This window comes from Chelonia mydas, chromosome 20 (assembly GCF_015237465.2).
Source record: "Chelonia mydas isolate rCheMyd1 chromosome 20, rCheMyd1.pri.v2, whole genome shotgun sequence".
NCBI classification, from domain to species: Eukaryota; Metazoa; Chordata; order Testudines; family Cheloniidae; genus Chelonia; species Chelonia mydas.
This window is the reverse complement of record NC_051260.2, coordinates 8,632,868-8,655,976: the sequence shown is the minus strand read 5'-3', so window position 1 is coordinate 8,655,976 and position 23,109 is coordinate 8,632,868. Positions and strand designations below refer to the sequence as shown.

The 23,109-nt window shown below is 51.7% G+C and overlaps 1 protein-coding gene across 1 annotated transcript; it reads left to right on the top strand.

Moving 5' to 3' along the window:
* The first annotated feature begins 3,049 nt into the window (after positions 1-3,049).
* Positions 3,050-20,067, top strand: ENDOU (endonuclease, poly(U) specific). The gene is made up of 8 exons (XM_037884129.2): positions 3,050-3,245; positions 11,219-11,353; positions 14,823-14,994; positions 15,505-15,704; positions 17,031-17,144; positions 17,332-17,438; positions 18,151-18,293; positions 19,046-20,067. Exons 1-8 carry the CDS (start codon positions 3,188-3,190, stop codon positions 19,158-19,160), a joined length of 1,044 nt encoding a protein of 347 aa, XP_037740057.1. The 5' UTR covers positions 3,050-3,187; the 3' UTR covers positions 19,161-20,067.
* Positions 20,068-23,109: the final 3,042 nt, after the last annotated feature.

Sequence of the window (23,109 nt, the reverse complement as noted above, 5' to 3'; positions counted from 1 at the left end):
TTCCCACTTGCTGGAAAGCTCTTTTGCTCTGACCTGGGTCAAACAGTTCCCATTGTGTAGTGCTATCTTAGAGAGGTTTCTATTGTACACAATTCCTGGGGTAATCTTTGTGTTGTGTGCATTAACATTGTTGGGCCATTTTTACTGTTGTGCCAGACAGAGTGCTTGAGGGTGTTTTCAGCCTCATGCCATGTTTCAGTAACACATACATAGCCAGACTTCATAACTTCACATATGACGATAGCACATACAATCCAACGAGATATTAATGTCCAGCAGATCAAGACTTTTAGAATGATACCTCACAAGGCATACTTTGTACAAAACATATCCTAATTACATGACAGTGGTGAATATTGGGGTGCCAGGGTATCACAGATGGCATTATGGGATGGATAATGTTGTACGTTGGGAAATTTACCCCTAGCTCCCAGAGATCCCTAGGCCAGTCATTTCTGTCCCACAACACGTTGCAAAAAATTGTCAAAAGACATTGTGTAGGACAGCAGCACATGTCACACTGGGATACCTACCTGTGGTGCAGCAGACTTTGCATCAACACAAGCTCTCCTGATGAGTACACATAATGCAGATGCAAGCAGGCAAGTATGCGTGCACACGAGCTATAGGCAAACTTCAGCAGCTGTAAACCAATGTAATGTGATGTGACAAAGTGAGAATTTTCTGTAATATTTTTATGAATCCTATGTGTGCCTCAGTTTTCCCTATACACAGTACGGTTACTCAGTGGGTGAAAAAGGACTGTTTGCTCACAGGGCAGGCTAAGAGCCCTAGATATGAATGTTGCCCAGGTTTCTGAGCTGTGATGAGTCATTAAAAAAGACTGGTTGAGTGTGACATACTGCCCCGGGGTGCAACTTGGAACTGTCTACTGCTGAGCCCTCTATCTCACAAGCCTGGGCTCCCTCTCATACTGAGGCCATGACAAGCTGCAGAGCCCTCCAGGTCTTACACCCACACAGCCATACACATGCAGGGACACACTCAGCTGCAGTTACATGAATGCTTCTCCTGGCCACTCATGAAATAACAATAGAGAGGTTCTAGCCAACTTCCTCCAGCTCCCTAGCATAGGACCCCAGAGCTGTACCATCCTGCCCTGGTCAGAAGCCTGACCAGTGTAAGTTATTACCCAGTCCGCCCCTCCCTCAATGTGGAGAGGACAATGCACCAGCCGCTCCTGAGCAGATTTCCCCTTGCACTTCAAACAACACATTGTTTTAGATAAAAAATATAAAACAGATTTATTAACTACAGAAAGATAAATTTTAAGTGATTATAAATAATAGCATACTGTGACACAGATCCTCCTCTGCCTTGGTGGGTCCTGCGCTTATTGTCACACTGAGGCCAACCCCATATCCATGGAGAATACATGAAGGCAACAGCAAAGCCGATCACCAGGACATTAACACGAGCAACCAACGACCCAGAGGGAGATGGACTCCCCCACCTCTCAGCCCGGAAGCTGAGAAACATTCCCCAGCTCGAGAACAAAGGACAGGGAAGGTATGTGTATGTGGGGTGGGGGTGAGGAGGATAAGAGTGGCTGCTGGGAGGGGTCAGTGCTGTCACCTGAGATCTGACCAAGGAGGTCAGACAGAGAGACAAAGCTTGAATGATGGGGTTCACTACAGCTTGGCTGGGCTCTGCCTAACCAGAGTGGACTTGGACTATGCTTTAACCTCCATTTCTCTGCTAACCTAAGGACTTCCTATGCTGTGTTCCAGGTAACTAATGAACCCGACTGTTTTGACATCACTGTTTGAGTGTCACTGCAAATGCTTGCTGAGATGCACTAATCCTTGAGGAGTGGACAGGTCTCCACCAGGAGTTTGTCTCAGTTGGACTCAAGAGCAGAACTCACGGGATGTGCAGGGGGGCTGGAGCCCCAGAGGTTCAGTCTCAGGAGGCAGTGAGGCTGAGTGGCCCAACCTGAAGGAAGAGGGAGACCCCTTGGGGGTCTGGCACATGGAAGTTCCTCCAAGGGACTGTTCCAAAGCTGGGAGTCTAGCACTGATCACGTGGATCAGTGACACTTGCATCAGTTTGTAGTGTAGACATGACTTAAGTAAACTGGGAAGAGCTCGGAACTCTCTATCTCTGGGGCACGAGCCAACTTGTCACTATCAGGGGTCAGGAGTTGGGAACTTTCCCTAGGACAGGTTATCCCATTACTGCCACTGCAGGGCTCCTAGCATCTTCCTCTGAAGCAACTATGCTGACATTCTCGGAGCCAGGAGACTGGGCTAGATGACCCCTGGTTTGATCCCATCTGGCAGCTCCCATGAGCTGGGTCCTTGTGTGTGTCCTGCCCAGCTTACACAACATGTTCTGGGACTGGAAACCAGCAGGAGCAGTCAGGCATTTCCCGGAGACTCTGTGGTAACATAATTGAAGGCCCCAAAGGGCTGGAGGAACAGGGCAGGGAGCAAGAAACTGCAGAGACTGCTGTTGGGTAACTCTGGGAGCTCCCAGTACCACCTCAAAGGGAGGGGATGGGGTGGGACTTTCCTACAGAGGGTCTAGGAGACAATGGGGGAGGGGGGTTAGCTGTCGTGTAGGACGTGCCAGCAGCCAGGCAGCGGAGCGGGGTGAGGAGCTGGTAACTAGCCCAATGAGTGCCTCAATCTTTTCATTTGCATGTTTCCCCTTAACCCCTTGGCCATTGGAGGGAGCAGCACACTCCAGCCCAGGTCTTGGGAGTCTGGCAGGATAACAGCTCAGCCCAGTGAGTGTCAGCAATAAACTCCCCAAAGAGAGGACACTCAGAGATGTCTCACACGTTAGTACTTGGATTATTAATTTCTACTACCAGAGCACCCAGAGTCCTGGGGCCATATGCACGTTGCGGTGGGCGGAGCACAGCCATAGACTCAGCCGGAATTTCCAGCCTTCCGCCTAGCTTAAGCAACCAAAATTTTTTAAAAGTGGATTTTTTTGGCAAGGTTGGTGTGCACGCCTCTCCGTGCATCACTCAGCTGTTACCATAACCACCGCACTCTCCTCCTACAAGGGATCCAAGCAAGCTTCCCCAGCGCCTTCTCCTCTGGCATTGCTGTGAGCCTCCCATAGATAGCAGGGACAGGTAGACAGGTGTTTGGGAATTCGGGAGTCTCCTTCTCACTGACACCTTGGAAGCTTCATCTGCTGCGTCTCTGGAACAATGAAGACCTGGATCCTTCTCATCACAGCAGGAATTGCCTGCAGCTTGGCCTCTGGCAGTAAGTAGAGATGCTTTGTTTCACACGATGCTATGACAGCCAGAAGATCTTCCCAACAGGGGCTTGACCATGGAAGGGTCTGAGGCATCTTCCCACTGGGGCACTTAGTGTCTCTAGGGTGATCAGATAACAAGTGTGGAAAATCAGGACGGGGAGGGTAATAGGGTCCTAAGGGGAGGGGGTGGGGTGGGTAATAGGGCCTCTATAAAACAAAAACCCTAATATCAGGATGTCTGGTCGCCCTAAGCACCTCTAGGAATTGCTCAGCTCCTTGTGAAGTTGAGGCCCCTGGTGCTTAGCAGGAGAAGGTTTGACAAGAACGGAGAAACTGGAGGCTGTTCTCATATTTGGAGTGTTGTGAGGGCACAGCCATAGGTGCTGGAGCTGGGGGGGCTGCCGCACCTCCTGGCTTGAAGTGGTTTCCATTATACACAGGGTTTACAGTTTGACTCTCAGCACCCCCACTATACAAATTGTTCCAGCACCCCGGGCACAGCCACTGCTGGGGTTATACCCGTCTCAGAAATACTGTCTGGGCTCCTCCTATTATTTATTGTGAATAATTTACACCCCATTCCTGAAAATGTCCCTTTACTTTCTGTCCAGGCACAGGCTGTGATTTGCTCTGATTTGTTTTTCATTCATGGATAGTTTGTGAGACGCTTTCCAGGGGCTCCTCTGTAGTGCTGGGTGAAGGCCATGACTATTTCTTTCTCAGGTACCTTCTTTCACAAATGTCACCATTATGCACCAGTGACACATTGAGTGAGCAGTTTGTGACTAGCTCTGGTGCTAATCAGATGATAGAGGCTAATTTAAAGTTCGCGGGTGTCTTTTGCTCTTTATGCAACAAAGACAACATGAAGAAATCACCAGGGCACAGGCAGGTCCCAAATAACCAGGTTTACTAAACACACACAGCATGCCCACCCTCATTATACGCAGGCTGCTGCTCTGCATGGTTCTTGCAGCTATGGAAACATGGTGAGCACCACTAGAAGGCTCACACACTATTTAAAGGGATATTACCCTATTCTGATCTCTTACATCTCTGAATAATGAATGCAACAGTTTATATTTGCTGAGTATTAACTCTCTGTGATTGGGTGTTTGCTCTGTTTGAATGGTTAGTCAAGTCATGTGATATTGTCTCTGATTGAATGACCTAACCTTTCTAAACAGGAGGATTCCCTTTTTATGTCCAGTTGAAATCAATCCCTTTGCAGAGGCCCAGCCCCAGTCCCATGCTCCACTGGCCTGGACCTCTGGCGGGGGCTGAAGTGCAGGGGATTTGTGCAAGCTCCCTAGGCATGGGGCAAACTTCAGTCTCTGGGAATGACCTAGGAGCAGGTTTGACTCTTTAGTCAGCAAGGATGAACTTGTTGCTCTGCTAGGGGAGCTGGACACTCCAGTCCCAGAAACCCCCAGGAACTGTGCATCTGAATCCTTTAGCCAGCTTCAAAAGTCTCAGCCCAAGCCACTAGCCAAAGGCCTGATTTGCTCCTGTCTTCCACCTTGTGAGCCATCTCCACTCAGAGGCGCCGACTTTGACTTTTCTCCAGGGGTGCTCCACCCCAGCTCCGCCCTGAGGCCCCGCCCCCACTCGGCCCCTTCCTCCAAGACCCCACCTTTGCTCCACATCTTCCTGCCCCTGCTCCGCTCCTTCCCCCAAGGCCCCAACCCTGCTCCGCCTCTTTCCGCCCCCCTTCTGTGCCTTCTTTGAGGGCCCCCCCCCTCACTGCTTGCTGGTCTCCGCCCTCTCCCAAGCCCCTCCTCGAGCCGCTAAACGGGTTTGGTGGCGCTGCCTATCAGCTGTTTGGTGGCATCCCTGAACAGCTGTGACTGGTGGGTGCTGAGCACCCACCATTTTTTTCCATGGGTGCTCAAGCCACAGAGCAAAGTGGGGGTGAGAAGCTACTGCTGAGATTGGGACGTGTTTGGCCCTCACTTGGCTCAGGAGGAGATGACGGCATAAGGTTCAGGTCTGGGGAGAATCAGGACCTAAATTCAAGGTGAAATGCTTCTGGTGGGTGGTGAAATTTGGTCATTGTAAGACAGGTGTTTGGGACCAGGGCCTGTGCACTGCGTGGCCCTGCTACAGCCAGGTCACACACACTGACCCCCCGGCACGAGCTTCACCAGGACAGCTTGGTGCAGCAGGTGAAGGGGGTGCAGAATAGGGGTCTTCAGAGGTGGCGGAGCAGGGTATAAACAGGTGTAGAATGTGGGGCTGTCTCTCTTCTCATTAAGATGGGTGTGACTCTGGAGTAGCTGTGTGAGGGGAGAGCTGGGCCCAGTGTGTGAATAACTGATCTGGGGAGACAATGGAGAACACCCTGTGGTACTGGGAACAATGCCTTTAAAGCAGAGGCCCCCAAACTGTGGAGTGCACCCCCTAAGGGGGCACGCAGGAATGTTCGGGGCGGGGGTGTGTGAGCGGTCGGGCCTGGGCCAGCCCCCACAGGGGATTGGGAGGGAACACCACCCAGCCCCACTTCCAGCTCCACCCCCAGCTCTGTCTGTTCTGGCCACGTCCCCAGCTGTGGTCCCGGCTCCCAGCCCTGTGCCTGGCTGCATCCCCAACCTTGGGACAGCTCCATACCTGTCTGTGGCCCTGGCTGCCGGCCCCCACTGGGTCCAAGCTTTGACTTTGCTCCCAGCTCCATCACTGCCCCCAGCTTCGGCCCCTAGCCGTCGCTCCATTCCTGGTTCTGACCCTGCTCCCAGCCCACCCGCAGCTGCAGCCCCAGACTAAGCCCCTTTACCCCCATCTGCATTTCCACCCCACCCACCCTGGGAGCTTTGGCCCTGCTCCTGGCCCTGGCTCGGGGGGTAGGGAAGGGAGCATGCACAGGGGTAGGGGAGGTTGCAACCCTGTAAAGTTTGGGGACCATTGCTTTAAGGGCTGAGCTTCCCAGACAGAGAGACTGGGTGTGATGCTGGGAAGCACAGCCAATTGGAATGGGACACAGAATAAAATGCCTTAAGCACTGCATGATGCTTGAACCCCGCACCCTTGTCTCCTGCCAGCATCCGGGGTGTCCCAAGTCTGGAATTTCTCTGGTGCCTTGGTGATGGTTTGCAGCAAGTGGCCTGGATGATTTCTTTGTACACTGAGCTCACTGTACTTCCTGAGGACACACCAGACTCACAGGAGATGCTCGGTTTGACTCAAGATTTGTCAGGAGTTCGCAGCATTAGGTGGCACATGACGGGGATGTTTCATCATAACCAGGTTCTTCTTCCCTCCTGAACTCTCATGAATGAGGGCATTTGTGCAATGCTGCCGCACAGAAGGAACATTTTTGCTTCCTGATACTATCTAGCAATTAGATTACCCTTGAAGCATGAGGATTTACTGGTTGCCCTTGTAATTTGTTTCCTGACTAGTGCAAGGGCAGAAGTTATTCTTGTTGGAAAGTGACTAGCCTAAAATAACGTGGCGTACTTCTAAAGAACCTGGAATCTAGTAAACGTTAGTGGATATTTCTTGATCTGAATGAATACAAACAATAGAAAATCCAAGCAGCAATCCCTGCCGGAAAGACTCTGTGAAGCTGCAGAACTGGCTGCCCAGAACTGTAGGGAGCCTAATTCTCCCTTATCCTGCACTGTGGGCAGTCATTAGACCTGTGCTGGGTGAGCGCTGAGTCAGAGTAATGCTGCCACTGAGTCAGGATCCTCTGGCCAACTGTCAATAAAGTCAATGTGAATGTTTCCACTGCCTTACTGGGAATGACGATGGCATGAGGTGACAGAACAGGGGAGACTCAGGTCCAGGGTGTGCAGAGGGCATTGTGGAGCACCTTCAGGAACTGAAAACCCAGCTGGCTGCTGGCTGGAGATTTATGTAGTAGGAAGAGAGCATGAGACATAGGCCCTTGTATTAGAGGCCTGGTATGAGGCATGAGGCCCAGGATAAAATAGTGGTCAAAGCTTTACTGAGATAAAGCAAAGACAAGCTGTGAGCAAGAGGCAGGAGGCAGCGAGAGGCTCACAGAATCTGGCAAGAAGAGGACTGATATTGCAGAAATGCACATTCCTAAGAACTGCTAAGTACAGAGGACTCACACAAACACATCCCGATATCAAGTGGTACCAGAACATCCCAGTATCAAGGGTGCTACAAAAACATTCCCCAAGGATAACAGGAACACACTGACCCCTCCTAAAAGATAAGGTCAGGATGACAGTATGTAATAGAGATGTTTTGAGCAAACCAACATGTACAAGGTGATGAGTAGTAACTAGCCACGTCAGGGGGCAGTAAGTAACGCTGTCAGAGGGGCAGTATGTAACTTGTTTATATCGGGGTACAAAGATGTATCTCAGAGGGAGTGTCTTTGTCTAGCCTAGGGAGGAATGGAAAGTCCTGCCATTCACTGAACTGGTCCTTTGTTACAGGCACACATGTATTATTGGTCCGGTAGAGTCTGCGGGATACTAGTACGGTGCCTTCATACCTTAACGCAGTGTTTCCCAAACTTGGGCCAGGGAAAGCCCCTGGGGGGCCGGTTTGTCTACCTGCCGCGTCTGCCGGTTTGGCCAATTGCGGCTCCCACTGCCGCTTTCCCTGAACAAACGGCGTCCCCAGTTTGGGAAACACTGCCTTAACGGATCTTGTGGTCATTGGGTGGTTCATTCAAGGTCTGCTGTGTCGGCTTTCAATGCAGCTAAACCACAAGATAGCTTAAAATGCTTTTGAGCCATGTGTTTAACCATTTGAGTAACATTATTATCGAAGCCAGTAGTGTGACTACTTAATGATCCTAGAAAAGTTTGCACTAGCATTAGCTTCTGTACAATGTTATTTCCCACTGCTTTTAGCAATTGTGGGCATTTGTGTAACATTTGGACAGCTAATTCATTGATTTTTAAGGCATTGAGCCAGGGCCACATGATTTACAAACAAGACAACGGGCTACACTGCTAATTAATATTCTCCGTAACAAGCACTTGCCTGCCTCTATCCCAGAAGTTGAGAATTTGTACAGAGGGACTGTAAAGGGGATTTCATGGGTTTGGAGATGAAACGTCTGACCCACTTGTGTCTGTGCCAGCATATGAGGGTGGGTCAGGGTGAATCACACACCGGGGCTTATCATCTAGTGCTGCATCAGTCCAAAAGAAGTTGCATAAAGGAACCCAGTCCGTGAGGAATCTGCATACAACTAAGATATTACACAGGGAAGCTCACAGGTCCAGGGCACATGCTCCTGGAGCTGTAAGGCACTGACGCACTGATACTGCAAGGCATGGCCATGCTATGGGCTCACTAATAGCCCCCACTGATTCCCACATGAAGCAAAGCCAGCAGGAGCCTGGCTCCTTCAACGGGGATTGCTGGATCCCAGGCGCAATATCACAGTATGACAGTGTGCAGAGGTTTCCCACAGTCCTGGCGTGGGGCAGGTGAGCCCAGAATTGTGGAATCACTCCAGGGCAAATGCTAATTGCCTCCACTTTCAAGTGCATCTCATAAACCCTGACACAGCAGGCGAGTCTGTAGTTACGGCTGATTTATGGCAGGGAAACTAAAAGCCTCTCTTAGTCACTATTGTTGGTGACGTTTCAAAGGTGCAGTCACCAGGTGCAGCTAAAATGACGATGGCATGAGGTGACAGAACAGGGGAGACAGGTCCAGGGTGTGCAGAGGGCATTATGGAGCACCTTCTGGAACTGAAAACCCAGCTGGCTGCTGGCTGGAGATTTATGTAGTCGGAAGAGAGCATGAGACTGACCTCAGCTGGGGTCCAGGAGCAGTCAATGCAGCCCAGTAAGGGAGGGGCCTGCATGCATGGGCAAAGATGCCTTTAAGTCACTCTGCTATTCCTGATCCTGGGGCCAATGCTGGAGCCTGGCTGGTCAGTTCAAAGTGTCGCTGGCCTGCGCTGCGACCGGGTCACTCCCCTCCCAGGAATTTCTCCACTGCTTCTCCATCACATTCATGCTCCTTGCCTGCAGCCTGGCTGGCTGGCCGTGTTGCCCACCTCAGCTCCCTCTCACTTCAGACCCAGACAAGAGGCGGCTGAGAATTTTACCTCAAAACGCTTTTCTGGCTCTTTCATTGGAATATTCCACAATGGTTGCGTCAGATGAAATTCTTTGGGTTTTTGGTGAAAAGCCAAAGGCCAAAACATGGTTCAGTTTTCAGGAATCAGAAAATAAAATGTTTTAATTTTTTTCATATTTTTGGTGACTGAAAAATGTGAACTAGTTGGGTGGAAATTTTTGGTCTTACCAAAATATTTCACTCACCCAGATAAAATGTTTCAGTTTGCAGTTACCAAAAGAGGGAACATTTTCATTTTTAATGCTTTCTATTGGTCAGCAAACCCCCCGCCCCCCAAAGTCAGACAATTGTTTTTGGCAAAAACAAAACCTTTTCCATTTTCAGTGAAACTTTTGGCAGGGAAGAAATGCCAGTTCCCAAGCAGCTCTGCAGCCAACCCAGTCCCACCACGATTCAAGATTCCTAGATCCCAAGGCCAGTAGGGACCACTGTGATCCTCTAATCTGACCTCCTGTGTAACACCGGCCACAGGACTTTCCCCAAAATAATTCCTAGAGAACATATTTTAGAAAAACATCCAAACTTGACTTACAAATTTTCAGTGACGGCAAATCCACCATGACCCTTACATTGTTCCAGGGGTTAATTATTTTCACTGGGCTGCTCATTGGGTGGTGCAGCCATGAGTGGGCCATGTCCAAATAAGACAGGGTAGCCCTGCTCATACCTTCCCGTCTCTCAGCCCCTCCACTGCCAGCTACAGACAGTCATGGCTTTTCCTTTCCCTTTATTGCAGCTGCTGAGGATAAAGAGGAAACAGAGTCAGCACATGCCAGCTCTGCCATGTCTATCAATGCCTATCAATGCCTAGGGGCTGCAGTCCAGGATTCACAATGCTGGGAATTAACACAACTTTCTATTAACTCCCTTGCTGGCCCTTCTCAGGGTGAAATTCAACTCAGCACAGGCCTGCAGTTACCTCGGGGCTCTGCCACAAGCCAGTGGGCTGTGGCCAGGGGATTCTCTGGCGTGTGTGACAGGTTTCAGAGTAGCAGCCGTGTTAGTCTGTATTCGCAAAAAGAAAAGGAGGACTAGCGGCACCTTAGAGACTAACCAATTTATTTGAGCATAAGCTTTCGTGAGCTACAGCTCACTTCATCGGATGTATTCAGTCCACTAGTACTCCTTTTCTTCTGGCCTGCGTGCGGCTCAGACTAGATGATCAGAACGATCCCTCCTGGTTTTAGAATCACAGAAGCTATGAAAGCAGGGTTAAATGGGGCTTACCAGCTGCCTAGGACTCGTGCCGCCTCCCTCATTCACAGAGTCGCCAAATTCAAGGCCAGAAAGGACCATTGTGACCATCCAGCTCAAGCTCCAGCACCGCTCAGGGCATGGAACCACCCAGCAGCCCCTGGCTGAGCCAGTCCCACACTCGATGAGCAGACTCCAGATCATGGAGACTCCACTGCGTGCTCTGCGCAGGATGACTCGCAGCCTCTGCCACGAACAGAGCCGCTAGGTCCGATCCAAACATCCTTGAATGTTAGAGAATGTTAGGCTGGGAGCCAAACATTGCGGGTTGAGACCATTGCTACTCACCTATGCCACGTAGCTGACTCGGCCAGCAGCAAAAAGCTGAGTACGATTGACGCCCCTTCTCCCAGCCTGGGCCAGAACAGCGTCTCCCAGGGGATCGCGCTGGAGCATCTGTACACACAACCATGTGGCTCCAGGTCACTGGTCACTGAGAAGGAACTTCCATCCCCGCAGGTGATCCCCACTTACCCACGAGGGAGTGTCTGCACCTTCCTCTGGAGCAGGTGGCATGGGCAGCTGTCACAATGTGGATCCCGGCCCGCGTCATTGGTTGGAGTCAGCAGCGTGATTGCTGCATGACTAGCCCAAGGGATGGTGTTGCTGCCTTTTAAACTAAACGCTTGTTTTTCCTTTCCCCCAGGCTTGTACACAGATCCTGACTCCTGCAGGGGGCGCTGCCACGAGCCGTACAACAAGCAGGATGAGTGTCACTGTAATACCAAGTGTGAAAAACATCGCAACTGTTGTGAAGACTACCATATGCACTGCAGCAAAGGTGAGCGGCCTCTGGGGGGGACACGGGGCTGGGCTGGGCTCTGGGTTGCTTCCCAGCACTGCTGTCGCTCTCCCATTCCATCCATCATTATCGGTTGTGATTATGGTTCCAACAGTCTGTCCAGTTCTCACACTTACTGGTTCCAAACGGAACACGGAGAACAACACAGCAAAGCAATGCACTGGCTGTGTGCGCTTGTGTCTGTGGGTGCTTGAATGTGCCTTGCGTGTGCAAACGTGTGTGTGCGTTCCCACGTGTGTGATGTCCTCGCGTGAGCAGAAAACAGTGACAATCAGGCACCGACCGCTACCCTCGGTTTCTCTAGATAACACATTCCATGTAAGTCCCTGGAAAGTCCACACAACCCATGTTGTTTCAATTTTTCAGACTTCAGCTGCCGCTACTGGATCTTGTTCTGCCTTTGTCTGCCATTCAAAAAGCCCTCTGCTACCAGAAACCTCCTCCCCATGTGGTACTTACAGACCCGGCTCAAATCACTTCTTAACCTGCTCTTGGATAAGATAACAGATAGAGCTCCTTCAGTCTGGTTTTCCTGACTTTGAATCATTCCTGTGGCTTTTCTCGGAACCCTTTCCAATTGTTCAACCTTGTTTCTGAAGTGTGGGCACAATATCCAGTATCAGGCTTGCCGATGCTGTATAGAGGGTGTGACAGGGTCAGGCCAGATGGCTATTGGAGAGTAATAGAAGGCAGATATATTAGCCCCAGGCTAAGTAGGTCCCTTTTCCCTGGGTAAGGTAACAGGGAAGGTTCCAGAACAATCAGAGACCTTCTGGAGACAATTAAGAGAGGCTGATTAGAACACCTGCAGCCAATCAAGAAGCTGCTAGAATCAATTAAGGCAGGCTAATCAGGGCACCTGGGTTTTAAAAAGGAGCTCACTTCAGTTTGTGGTGTGCGTGTGAGGAGCTGGGAGCAAGAGGCACTAGGAGCTGAGAGTGAGAATGCGGACTGTTGGAGAACTGAGGTGTACAAGCATTATCAGACACCAGGAGGAAGGTCCTATGGTGAGGCTAAAGAAGGTGTTGGGAGGAGGCCATGGGGAAGTAGCCCAGGGAGCTGTAGCTGTCGCATAGCTGTTTCAGGAGGCACTCTAGACAGCTGCATTCCACAGGGCCCTGGGCTGGAAACCAGAGTAGAGGGTGGGCCCGGGTTCCCCCCAAATCCTCCCAACTCCTGGTCAGACACAGGAGGAGTCGACCTGGACTGTGGGTTCAGAGTAACGGCCAAGCTGAGGGCTGCCGTGAAGCTCCAAGGCGAGCAAATCTGCCAATAAGCGCAAGACCCACCAAGGTAGAGCAGGAACTTAGTCACAAGGGTAATAGCACTTCCCTGCTCTGACTTGAGATTCCTGTTGATATGGCCAAGCACCGTGTTCACACTCCCAGACACAGCCACACTGGGACCTCATGTTCGGTTGGTTTCCATCGTCAACCCCAAGTCCCTTTCAGAGTCCTGCTCTCCAGCACACAGAGCCCATCCTGCCAGTATGACAGGCATTCTTTGTCCCTATACCAGAGAGGAGCTGATCTCTCCGGGATCCCTCCCTGGTTATCTGAGTGAGGAGATCAGGCTCTCTCCTTGCCTGTACAGATGTGGGGCATGACATAGACCCGTGGGATCTGTAGCATCAAGCCCCTTCTACGCACAGTGCAGGTAGATGGTGCTGTGTGGTGCTGGGGGAAGCATTTCTATGTATATCTATATCCAGGAACAAAGAATGCAGGCCTACTCTATCCTTGGAAGCAGTGATTCTGAGAAAAATTTGGGAGTCATGGTGGATAATCAGCTGAACATGAGCTCCCAGTGTGATGCTGTAGGCCAAAACGGCTAATGCGATCCTAGGATGCATAAACAGGGGAATCTTGAGTAGGAGTAGAGAGGTTGTTATACCTCTCTGTTTGGCACTGGAGTGGCTGCTGCTGGAATAATGTGTCCAGTTCTGGTGCCCACAATTCAACAGGGGAGTTGATAAATTGGAGAGGGTTCAGAGAAGAGCCATGAGAATGATTAAGGGATTGGAAAACATGCCTTATAGTGACAGACTCAAGGATCTCAATCTATTTAGCTTAACAAAGAGAAGTGTAAAGGGTAACTTGATGACAGTCTACAAGTACCTACATGGGAGCAAATATTTAATAATGGGCTCTTCAATCTAACAGACAAAGATCTAATATGATCCAATGGTTAGAAGTTAAAGCTAGACAAATTCAGATAAATAAGGTGCAAACTTTAACTGTGAGAGTACTTAAACTTTATAATAATTTACCAAGGGTTGTGGTAGATTCTCCAACACTGGCCATTTTAAAATCAAGACTGGACACTTTCCTAAAACAGTGGTTTTCAATCCAGGGTCCGTGGACCACTGGTGTCCACAGACTATGTCTAAGATTTCCAAAGAGGTCTGCACCTCCATTCAAAATCGTTTAGGGGACCACAAATGAAAAAAGGTTGAAAAGCCCTGTGCTACAAGATCTGCTCTAGTTCAAAAAGGAATTGAATCAGGGAAGGTCTCTGGCTTGTGTTACACAAGTCACACTAGATGATCACAGTGGTCCCTTTTAGACTTATATGGTCTGTCTCCGCTTCAGCTGGTAGCGTGCTTTGCAGCCCAGTAGACAGACACATTAGCACTGCTTGAGCTAATATTCTAAAAATAGCAGTATGGACGTTGAGGCATGGTTAGCAGCTTGGGCTGGCCACCTGAGCTGAGACCCAGGCAATCAGGCAGCCTTGGACTCTAAACTGTCACTCCCCCATAATTACCTGACTCCAGAAGCCTGGGCTTGATGCAAAAAAATGAATAGTGTGAGCCTCCTGCTGAAATCGTTAGAGCTAGCAGCACTGCTCCTAGCCGTGATGCCCTTGCCCCAATGCACTTGCAGTTGTGGATAATCCAGCCCTGGGCTGAGACCACCATGAAGCCTGGGCACCCTGTGGGCTGAAGTGGTCATAGAATCATAGAATATGAGGGTTGGAAGGGACCTCAGCTAGTCCAACCCCCTGCTCAAAGCAGGACCAATCCCCAATTTTTGCCCCAGATCCCTAAATGGCCCCCTCAAGGATTGAACTCACAACCCTGGTTTTGGCAGGCCAATGCTCTAACCACTGAGCTATCCCTTCCCCACAGCCACAGCCTTGTGCTCCCCATGCCCTGGGGTGACTTTTGCCTTAGCAGCGAGGTTGTACTGGGGTTATGGGGCTCTCCTTCTTAGAAGCCTCAGTTCTCCCTCTCCCCAGCATTGCTGAGGCTTTCAATAGCCCTGCCCCACCCCCTGCAGCTCTGTGTTAGGGGGAAGCCAAAATCAGGACAAGCTCCCTGGCGTGGGGCAACTGAGTCACTGGAATTGCTGAAAGTTGGGCACTGGGCCCTCCCCCAAGTGTAAGGTCCCAGACCTGGCTCTTCACATCCACTCATCTGCTTGTGCAATGGCCCTGACCCCTGCAGAGGGATTCTCCAGCAGTCACGACTCCATCACCAACGAAGAGCTCCTGAGCATCTCCGAGCAGCTTTACAAGGTGGACCACAACAAAGCCCAGAAGTCAGACATCAACATTAACCCGCAGCATCTCATCTCGTCCGCCGAGACCAGGGACAAAGAGGATCATTCTCCTGAGCCGTGAGTGCTGTGTGCGCTTGCCATTGCCTTGGGCTGGGTGACCTGCTTCCACCCCCCACAGCTCCAGCATGAGGGTGGAGCGTGGCCGATGCCATGCAGGGCTTCGAGCAGGGAGCCTGCACGGGAGGGGATGGGCCAAAGGGCCGTGTTACGATGTTAGAAAATGCAAGTTCCTGGGGGGGGTGGGAGAGAGCAAGGAGAGCCCTTCTGATTGCTAGGGCCCGAGCTGGGGGGAGTCGGAGGAGCGGAAGGGGCAAGCAGGGTGGGGGGCAGTTTCAAAGATCTTAGGCCTAAATTTTCAAAAGTGCCCAGTGATTTTGGTCACTGGACCCGAGACAGTTTAAAGGGGCCTGATTCTCAGGATGTGCCGAGCACACTGGCTCTGGCAGTCCAGGCCCTTTAAGGAACCAAACGTTGGGCACCTGGAGTCCCTGGTCACTGGCCCTGGTTCCAGGAAGCTGCTGTACTGGCCGTTCCTGCCCCCCAGCTCCAACAATCTCTCCATTTCAGACTCTACACGTATGTCAACGAGAAGCTCTTCTCCAAACCCACCTATGCCAGCTTCATTAAGCTGCTGGATAATTACCAAAGGATGACGGGCAGAGGGGAAGCCTTCAGTGCTGAGCAGCTGAAGGAGCAGGAGAACTTCCTGCAGGAGGTCATGAAAACGGAGCTCATGAAAAAGCTTTACAATTTCCTGCACAAGAAAAGTAAGTGGATTCTGTGCTGTGCCTGGAGTTAGCGCTGGTCAGGGCCTGCTGGGACAGCACTGGGCAGGGCCCGCTGGGATAGCACTGGGCAGCCAGCGCCTGCTGGGGTAGCACTGGAAAGCCAGGGCCTGCTGGGGTAGCAGTGGGCAGGGCCTGCTGGGGTAGCAATGGGCAGCCAGGGCCTGCTGGGGTTGTACTGGGAAGGGCCTGCTGGGGTAGTACTGGGTTGCACCTGCTGAGCAAGGGATAGGCCCGGTCACCAACCTTCCTGCCGAGTGTATTGCTCGGACTATTTGAACATGCGAGTTACCCTGAGAACAGGTGTTTCCTTCATCCAAGCACTTTCCTGTGGCTGACAGCAGGAGGCGTTCCTCAAAATCAGGGGTGTGCGCAAGGGGTGGGCAAGCAGGGGCACAGGCCCCCTAATAATCGTAGTGGGCACAGAACTTCTCTGGTCCCAGGGCCATGGAGATAGGGAATATCAAGCTCCTGCCAGGGCCGGGGAGGGAGGGGGGAGAGTGAGCTTCTATGTCCCCCAAAAAGGGGTCAAATTTAAATTCCTGCGCACATCCCTGCTCAAAGTTTCGGGGACCATTATAGGACACTCCTCCATCACAACCAGCTCCCATGGCTGCTCTCAGCAGAGAAGCCAGGGTCTGCATGGGCCACAGAACCTGAGCACCCCCTCCCTCCTGGTGGGCTCTGCCCGCTGGTGGCATTGGGGCGCCCACTCTCTGCTTCCGCTGTGCTGGGGGCACACTGCTCCCAGGGCTGTCAATGCAGCAGCTCTCTCCAACACTGAGAATTATGAACCAAGAAGGTGGAGCAGCTGTGCAACGGGATGGGTCCCTGCAGGTGGGAAGATTAACACATCTAAAGAGGGGCACGGTGCATGGGCAGCTGCCCAGCACTGCCTAAGCACTGGCTGAGCACCCAAAGTCGTGCCTGGCAGGCCCAGAGCTCGCTGTAACACCTGGGATGCCCGCTCTGGAGCAGAGGCAGACTCCTCTCTGGTTCTTCCAAAGCCTGGTCAGGAGTCTGGAGGGGATCTGCCCAGAGCACGTGTAACCCAGGCCTGATGGGTGTGGCGCTCTGTCCCTCTCCAGTGGCACCTAGCCCATCTAGAGATTGATAAGTCTGCTACAGCCTTGGCTAAGAGCCATGTAGCTTTAAGTTCATCAGTAGAGGCTCATGCATTTAGCTCCAAAGCCACCGACCCAACAGGGTCTGTCAGCGTTACACAAGGCCCGGAAGATGCCTCTCTCGGAAGTTTGGTTTCCCTCCTTTCACTCACTCGGGGCCCCGTCTGTGTTGCTTTCTCTCCAGAGCGCTACAGCACCCAGGAGGAGTTTGTCAGCGACCTGAAGGAGATGTGGTTTGGCCTGTATTCCAGGGGCAAGGGTGAGGAGGATTCCAGCGGCTTCGAGCACGTCTTTTCAGGTGCAGTACGGTTGGAGTGATGGGCCGGGCTAGCGTGTACTGAGCAGACTTGCTCCCAGACGAAGGTAGAGGAAACCCTCTTCCCTCTAGGGGAATGCGCGTGCCCAGCCAAGCTCTGCGGGCGCAGTGTCGCTAGGCCTCTTCCTCGGGGTGCAGCTAACCAGTGACTGTCTCCCTTGCTATTTAGGGGAAGTCAAAAACGGAAAAGTGTCCGGATTCCACAGCTGGATTCGTTTCTACCTTCTGGAGAAGCAGGGGCTGGTTGACTACTACAGCCATAACTATGACGGGCCGGTGAGTACGGCTGAGGCAGGGGCGGCTCGACCAATTTTGCCGCCCCAAGCAGTCGCCACCGAATTGCTGCCACCCCCGGCAGAGGGGCGGAGCCGCCGCCGACTTGCTGCCGCGGGACACGGACTGCCGCCCCATTCTGGCTGCCGCCCCAAGCACCTGCTTGGAAAGCTGGTGCCTGGAGCCGGCCCTGGGCGGACGGGCTAGTGAAATCCAGCCCAGCCCCACTGGAGTCAGTGGGCCGCATCCCTGGCTGGTGTAAATCGGCATCACTCCTCTGGCATCCGTGACATTTTGCCAATTCACGCTAGCTGGGCATTTGGCCCCGTATGTGCAACGCGGAGGGTTTTCAAAGCAGTCTCAGGGACCCAGCCAGTGCAATCCCATTGGAATCCAAGGACAGTTGAGTGCTTGCTCTCTTCAGTTCCATTGAGGATCCCAGCCAGTATCAGCAATGGCTCATTTGACCCCAGTCCGAGTGTCACATCAGGGACACTTCCTTCAGTGCTTTTTTCCTGCCAGGACCCCGGAGGGCAGAGTGGGAAGGGCTGGGCATGGGATAGACGAGCTCCAGCATGGAAGGACTGCCAAGGGGAAGCATTAATTTCCTTGTGTGTTAACGTCCTCTTGCTCTGATATTTCTGCAAATGAAGGTGTCCCTGGATCTCTGGCTGGGTCACAGCGCTCACCCCCCGCTCTCTCTCTTTCTCTTCAGTGGGCCTCATACCCTGACGTGCTGGGGATGCAGTTCAGCTGGGATGGCTATTTCAAGGAGGTGGGCTCTGCCTTCATTGGCTGCAGCCCTGAGTTTGAGTTTGGCCTCTACACTTTGTGCTTCATTGCTCGGCCGGGGAAGATGTAAGTACTGTGCCTGTCCCTAGTGTTTGTCCCTTCCAAGTCAGAGAGACATGGTGGGTGAAATCATGTCTTGTGTTGGACCAACTCCGCTCCAACAGTACTGCGTACCTTGCATGTCACTCAGCCTGCCCCATGGAGGGGAAGGCCATGGAGCCAGCAGCACCCACTCCCACTACCCTGTGGTGGAAGGATATTCACCCAGGCTCCGCTCAGCCCTGGAATTTCAGGGCCAAGGTGGGCACACAGACCTGTCCCATCATGCCTGTTCCAGGTGACCTCCTCAGTCTGACCTCCCTGCTGGGCTCCTAGTCAGAGGGAATCCCAGCCCTGAGCCATCCTCTGACCAAACACAGCCCCTCTCACAGCATGGAAATGTCAAGCAGAATTCACCCCATGCCAAGGGCCACTGCGAGGTCTACACACCTCCTCAGTCCCATGCCAGGCCTCAGGGGTGGTGTGGGTATAGGGTTGTGTTGGGAGGAGTTTGGGAGGCCTATGAGGGCTTGGTGGGCAGGGGAGCCTAGTTCTGGACAGAGCATGGGGTGAGGGGAATTAAGAGGAGGCTTGCCTTGGCCTAGGTGATGTGGGGGAGACATGAATCCAATTGCATTCTGGACTGAGCTCAGGGGTCAGAGTGGCTGCCCTCAGCATTGCCTGGCATGGGCTCAGTCCCTGAGCACTGAGCTGCTCGTCTGCGAGAGGGGTGGAGTCAGGAGCGAGGCCGTGCTGAAATGTGGGCTTTCCTCCTTCAGGTGCCAGCTGAGCCTAGGGGGCCACCAGCTGGACATTCAGACCTACACCTGGACCAAATCCACCTATGGCAACGACAGGAAGTATATAGCGACTGCCTACGTGACATCATCCTGATGCTGCCAGCGATCCCAGCTGCGGGGAGGGACGGGGAGGTGGAAGGGTGGTGGTGACATCCTGGGAGCACGCAGCTGCACCAGGAAACTTGGGCTTATAGAGGGGGCACAGGCTGCAAGGTGCTGATCGCGCCCTTCTGCACTTGCCAGGCCTGGGCCCTGCCTTGGCGGGGTTAAATGATTTTGCTGCATAGGCATTGTGTTTGCATGATGCTGAAGGAAGCTGGGGCCCTCCAAGACACCTGCACAATGAAGGAAGGAAGGAAGACAATGTAAACTGTCTGTAGCCCTAAATAAGCACCCAGTTCCCTTCCCAAGCATGCGTCCCTCGGTCCCAGCAGAAGGGTGATAAGAAGTGTTGAGTGTCTAATGTGACAGATGGGAATTAATGCAGACAAGTTAAATAAAAGATGCTTTGAAGGAGTTGGCCTTGCCCCCTTTGTGACATGTTGACTGTCGGGCTGCACAGACTCCTCTCCCTGCCCCTGGGATGTGGGGGTGCTAATTTCTTCAGCTAATTTCCATTGGCTACACAAGCAGAGGGTTGCTTTGGGGTGGAGAAAGCTTCTCCTTCTCCACTGGCATTGCGGCTGGGTTTGGCCCACAGGGATTGCCAGGAAAGTTCAGTACAAGGCGTATGGAGTTCCACGGACTTCTGGCCCATGGCCACAGCTCATCAATGGTGCTTGGCGTTGGACTAACTGCTTGCACTGAAGTCACAGGTAGAACTCCCCTTAACTGCAATGGCGTAGCTAGGGCAATGCTGTGTGCCTTTGGACCGTTGCCCCGCCAAGTTCTGCTGTAAAGCTGGAAGCTCCCTGGAGACCCTGGATTTACACTGGTGTACATGGGAGCAGAATCCTTCCATGGTCTCTAAAGCCACTGTGGTCCCGACAAGATCTAAGGGCCAGACAGTAGCCTTTAGCCCTTGGTCTGGATAGAGGGTGATGTGGATCCACCCCAGGGAGAGGGATGATGCCCTTTCCTTCCTGCCAGCCCGAGTGGAGATTCTGCCATTAGGACCCACCAGGCAGTGGGTACACCAGGTCACTCACGGGGAACCGAGGGGCGGGAGGAGTAGCCGCAGTCTTGCTGTAGTTGCTGTCTGGGAGCGGGCATTGCCTGAGTGCAGACTGCTCTGTGGCCATAAGGTGGAGATCACTGCACATAAGGTTCTGCCAAAAGCCTGCTCTGAACTAGGGTGGAAGCTGGCTGAGCCACTGCTCCCTGGCCATGTGCCTCATGCCCCCGAGAATGCGAGGGGAGTTCAGCTCCTATGGACATTCACCCCTGGCCTCCCTGTGGGGGTGGCCATCCAGGGGCCTGCTGGACCCCAGTGCAATGGCAGATATAGTGAAGTCCAGCTGGGAGCAGGACAGAGATTCCTCCCAAACACACTGGCACCTCCCTGTATAAAAGGCAAGGGGCATGGCAGGAGATGCATTTCCCCACAAAGGGGCCTTGGAGGGGAGCTCGATCTGATAACAAAGGGAAAGTGTTGTATTAGCATACCCCAGCAGCGGCCAGACCCCCAGAGACCAGGTGCTTTGTGGTAAGAGCTGCATGCCCGGAGCCGCTTGCTGGGCACACCACAGCCAGCCTGTAGAACCCAAGCGCTGTGTTTGAGCGCCATCTACTGGCCCCATATCCACTAACTTCTGGCCTCCATATCCACTCACTAACTAGTGGCAAACACACCTCTCACTGAGGGAGTTCCCCTGTACTGCTGCATGTACACACAGTGAGGGACAGTCCCTGCCACAGAATGCACCAGGGCGGCAGGGATCACCCCATTTTACAGAGTGGGAACGGAGGCCAACGTTCCCTTCCTGCCAGTCAGGCAGCACCAAGGGCAGCCAATGGGCAACAGAGAATTCCTCTGGAGCTCCCTGCTCGGACAGGCATCAATACTGGCTTTGCTCCCTGCCCCTCTGCCTCCCACAGGGGATGTGGAGCTCTGCAAACTGGGACAGGCTTAGGCTGAGGGAGCTGTAACTAGCTCCCTGCCCCCACCCTCCAAGCAGTGCTCTGACACAAGAAAGAATCTGGACCATTGAGTGACTTGGCCCCCGCCCCCAGGTCAGACAGGGAGTCTGAGGCAGAGATAGGACCAGAACCCTGTACCTCTGCCAGATGTCTTCCCCACAAGCCTGGCCTTCAGCTGAGTTCACATCTGTCCTTGAGTCTCCCTATGTGTGTTGCCTTCTCCATCTCTGTTACAGATCCCCAGGATTCAATTTGGATATGGATAGAGACCTCTTTAATATTTTTGATAAAATAGATACTATTGGGAATTGTGTGATTATGGGAGACTTTAATTTCCCAGATATAGATTGGAAGACAAGTGCTATTTATAATGGTCGGGCCCAGATATTCCTGGCTGTGATAGCTGACAGATTTCTTCACCAAATAGTCACCAAACCAACAAGAGGTGATGCCATTTTAGATTTAGTATATGTTAATTAGCAAGGACCTCATAGAACTGGCTCGTTCGTGTGATCATGAGTGAGTTCAGTTTAAACTAAATGGACAGATTGTGACACTGGCAGACCAAGAGCCAGCTCATGCCAAGGCCCCCACGTCTCAACTGAACGTTGACAAATACACAGCTGGAACCAGTCTGAGTCACCTGTGTGTTAGTATTATTAAAATAGGTAGTAAGATTATGAGAATGTGTTTAGACTTTATTGAATGCGCTGCAGCATTAATCTCACTTATGACATCTGTATCCCATATTGTAAGATAATATTTAAACCTTTATATTGTAACCCTCCATAACGATGTAAATCAGGAGAGACAGGAGAGAGATGTTAACTAGTGTAAATGCTGGTCTCCAACATAAAGTGTTAAGTCCTTCCCAAGAGGAAAAGGGCATCAACACCACGTGGACTATTGTGGGACATTGAAAAGAACCAAAGACATGGTGGGAGGTAATAAAAACTAACAAGAAGGAACTGAATTTCTATGCTGCTTTGACTCTGGGAGGCAAGGTTTTTCTAATCATAAGCAAGAGAACCCCAGCCTGGGTTAGTCCTAAAGGACTCACAGAGCTTGCTTATTATAGAAGCTTCTATTATCTTTTGAAATTTAGGATTGCAACTCGTGTGTGTATGTTTACATGCTTTACCTTGTAAATAACTCTAATTTCCTTTTTGCTAATAATAGATCTTTAGATATTTTATTATACAAGCATTGTCTTTGGTGTGAGATCTAAGGTGTAAGTGACTGGTCCTTTGTACTGGGAGAAACCTGAATATTGCTGTGATTCTTGGTGTAAGGGACCAGCTATCACAAAGGGATGCTCTCCTGAGTGGTGAGATAGATGGGAGTAATCAGGGAACTTTCTTTGACTCCATGTTAAGGCCGTTATAGTGCCGGAGGAGTTTACACTTAACGATTGGTTGATGAAACCTAAGTACAGAACTCACAGCCAATTTGGGGTTTGTGCCCTTGTTCTTAATGTTGTGGACAACTGCAGGACAACTTGACACAGATAAAAATGGGGTAACTAGGGTCCTTGATTTCAAAAGGACGAACTTGAAACAAATTAAGGGAAGTAGTCAGGGAAGTGGACTGATGAATTCGAGGATCTGAATGTGGAGGAGGCCTGGAATTACTTTTAGTCAAAGTTGCAGAAATCATCTGAAGTCTGCATCTCAAGCAAGGAGGAAAAATGTGTAGGGAAGGGCGGCTGCAGATCAAGTAGGAAAAGCAAGCATCTCAAAAAGGTGATTAAGAGAAAGCAGAAAGCTACAAGGAATGGAAGATGGGAGGGATCAGTGAGGACAGTGACCTCTTGGGGGTCAGAAAGCGTAGGGGGAAAGTGAGACCTGCTGAAAGCCAAGCAGAGCTGGACCTTGCAAAGGAAATTAAAACCAACAGTTAAAGGTTCTTTAGCCATATAAATAAAAAGAAAACCAGGAAAGCAGAAGTGAGAACTCTAAGCACTG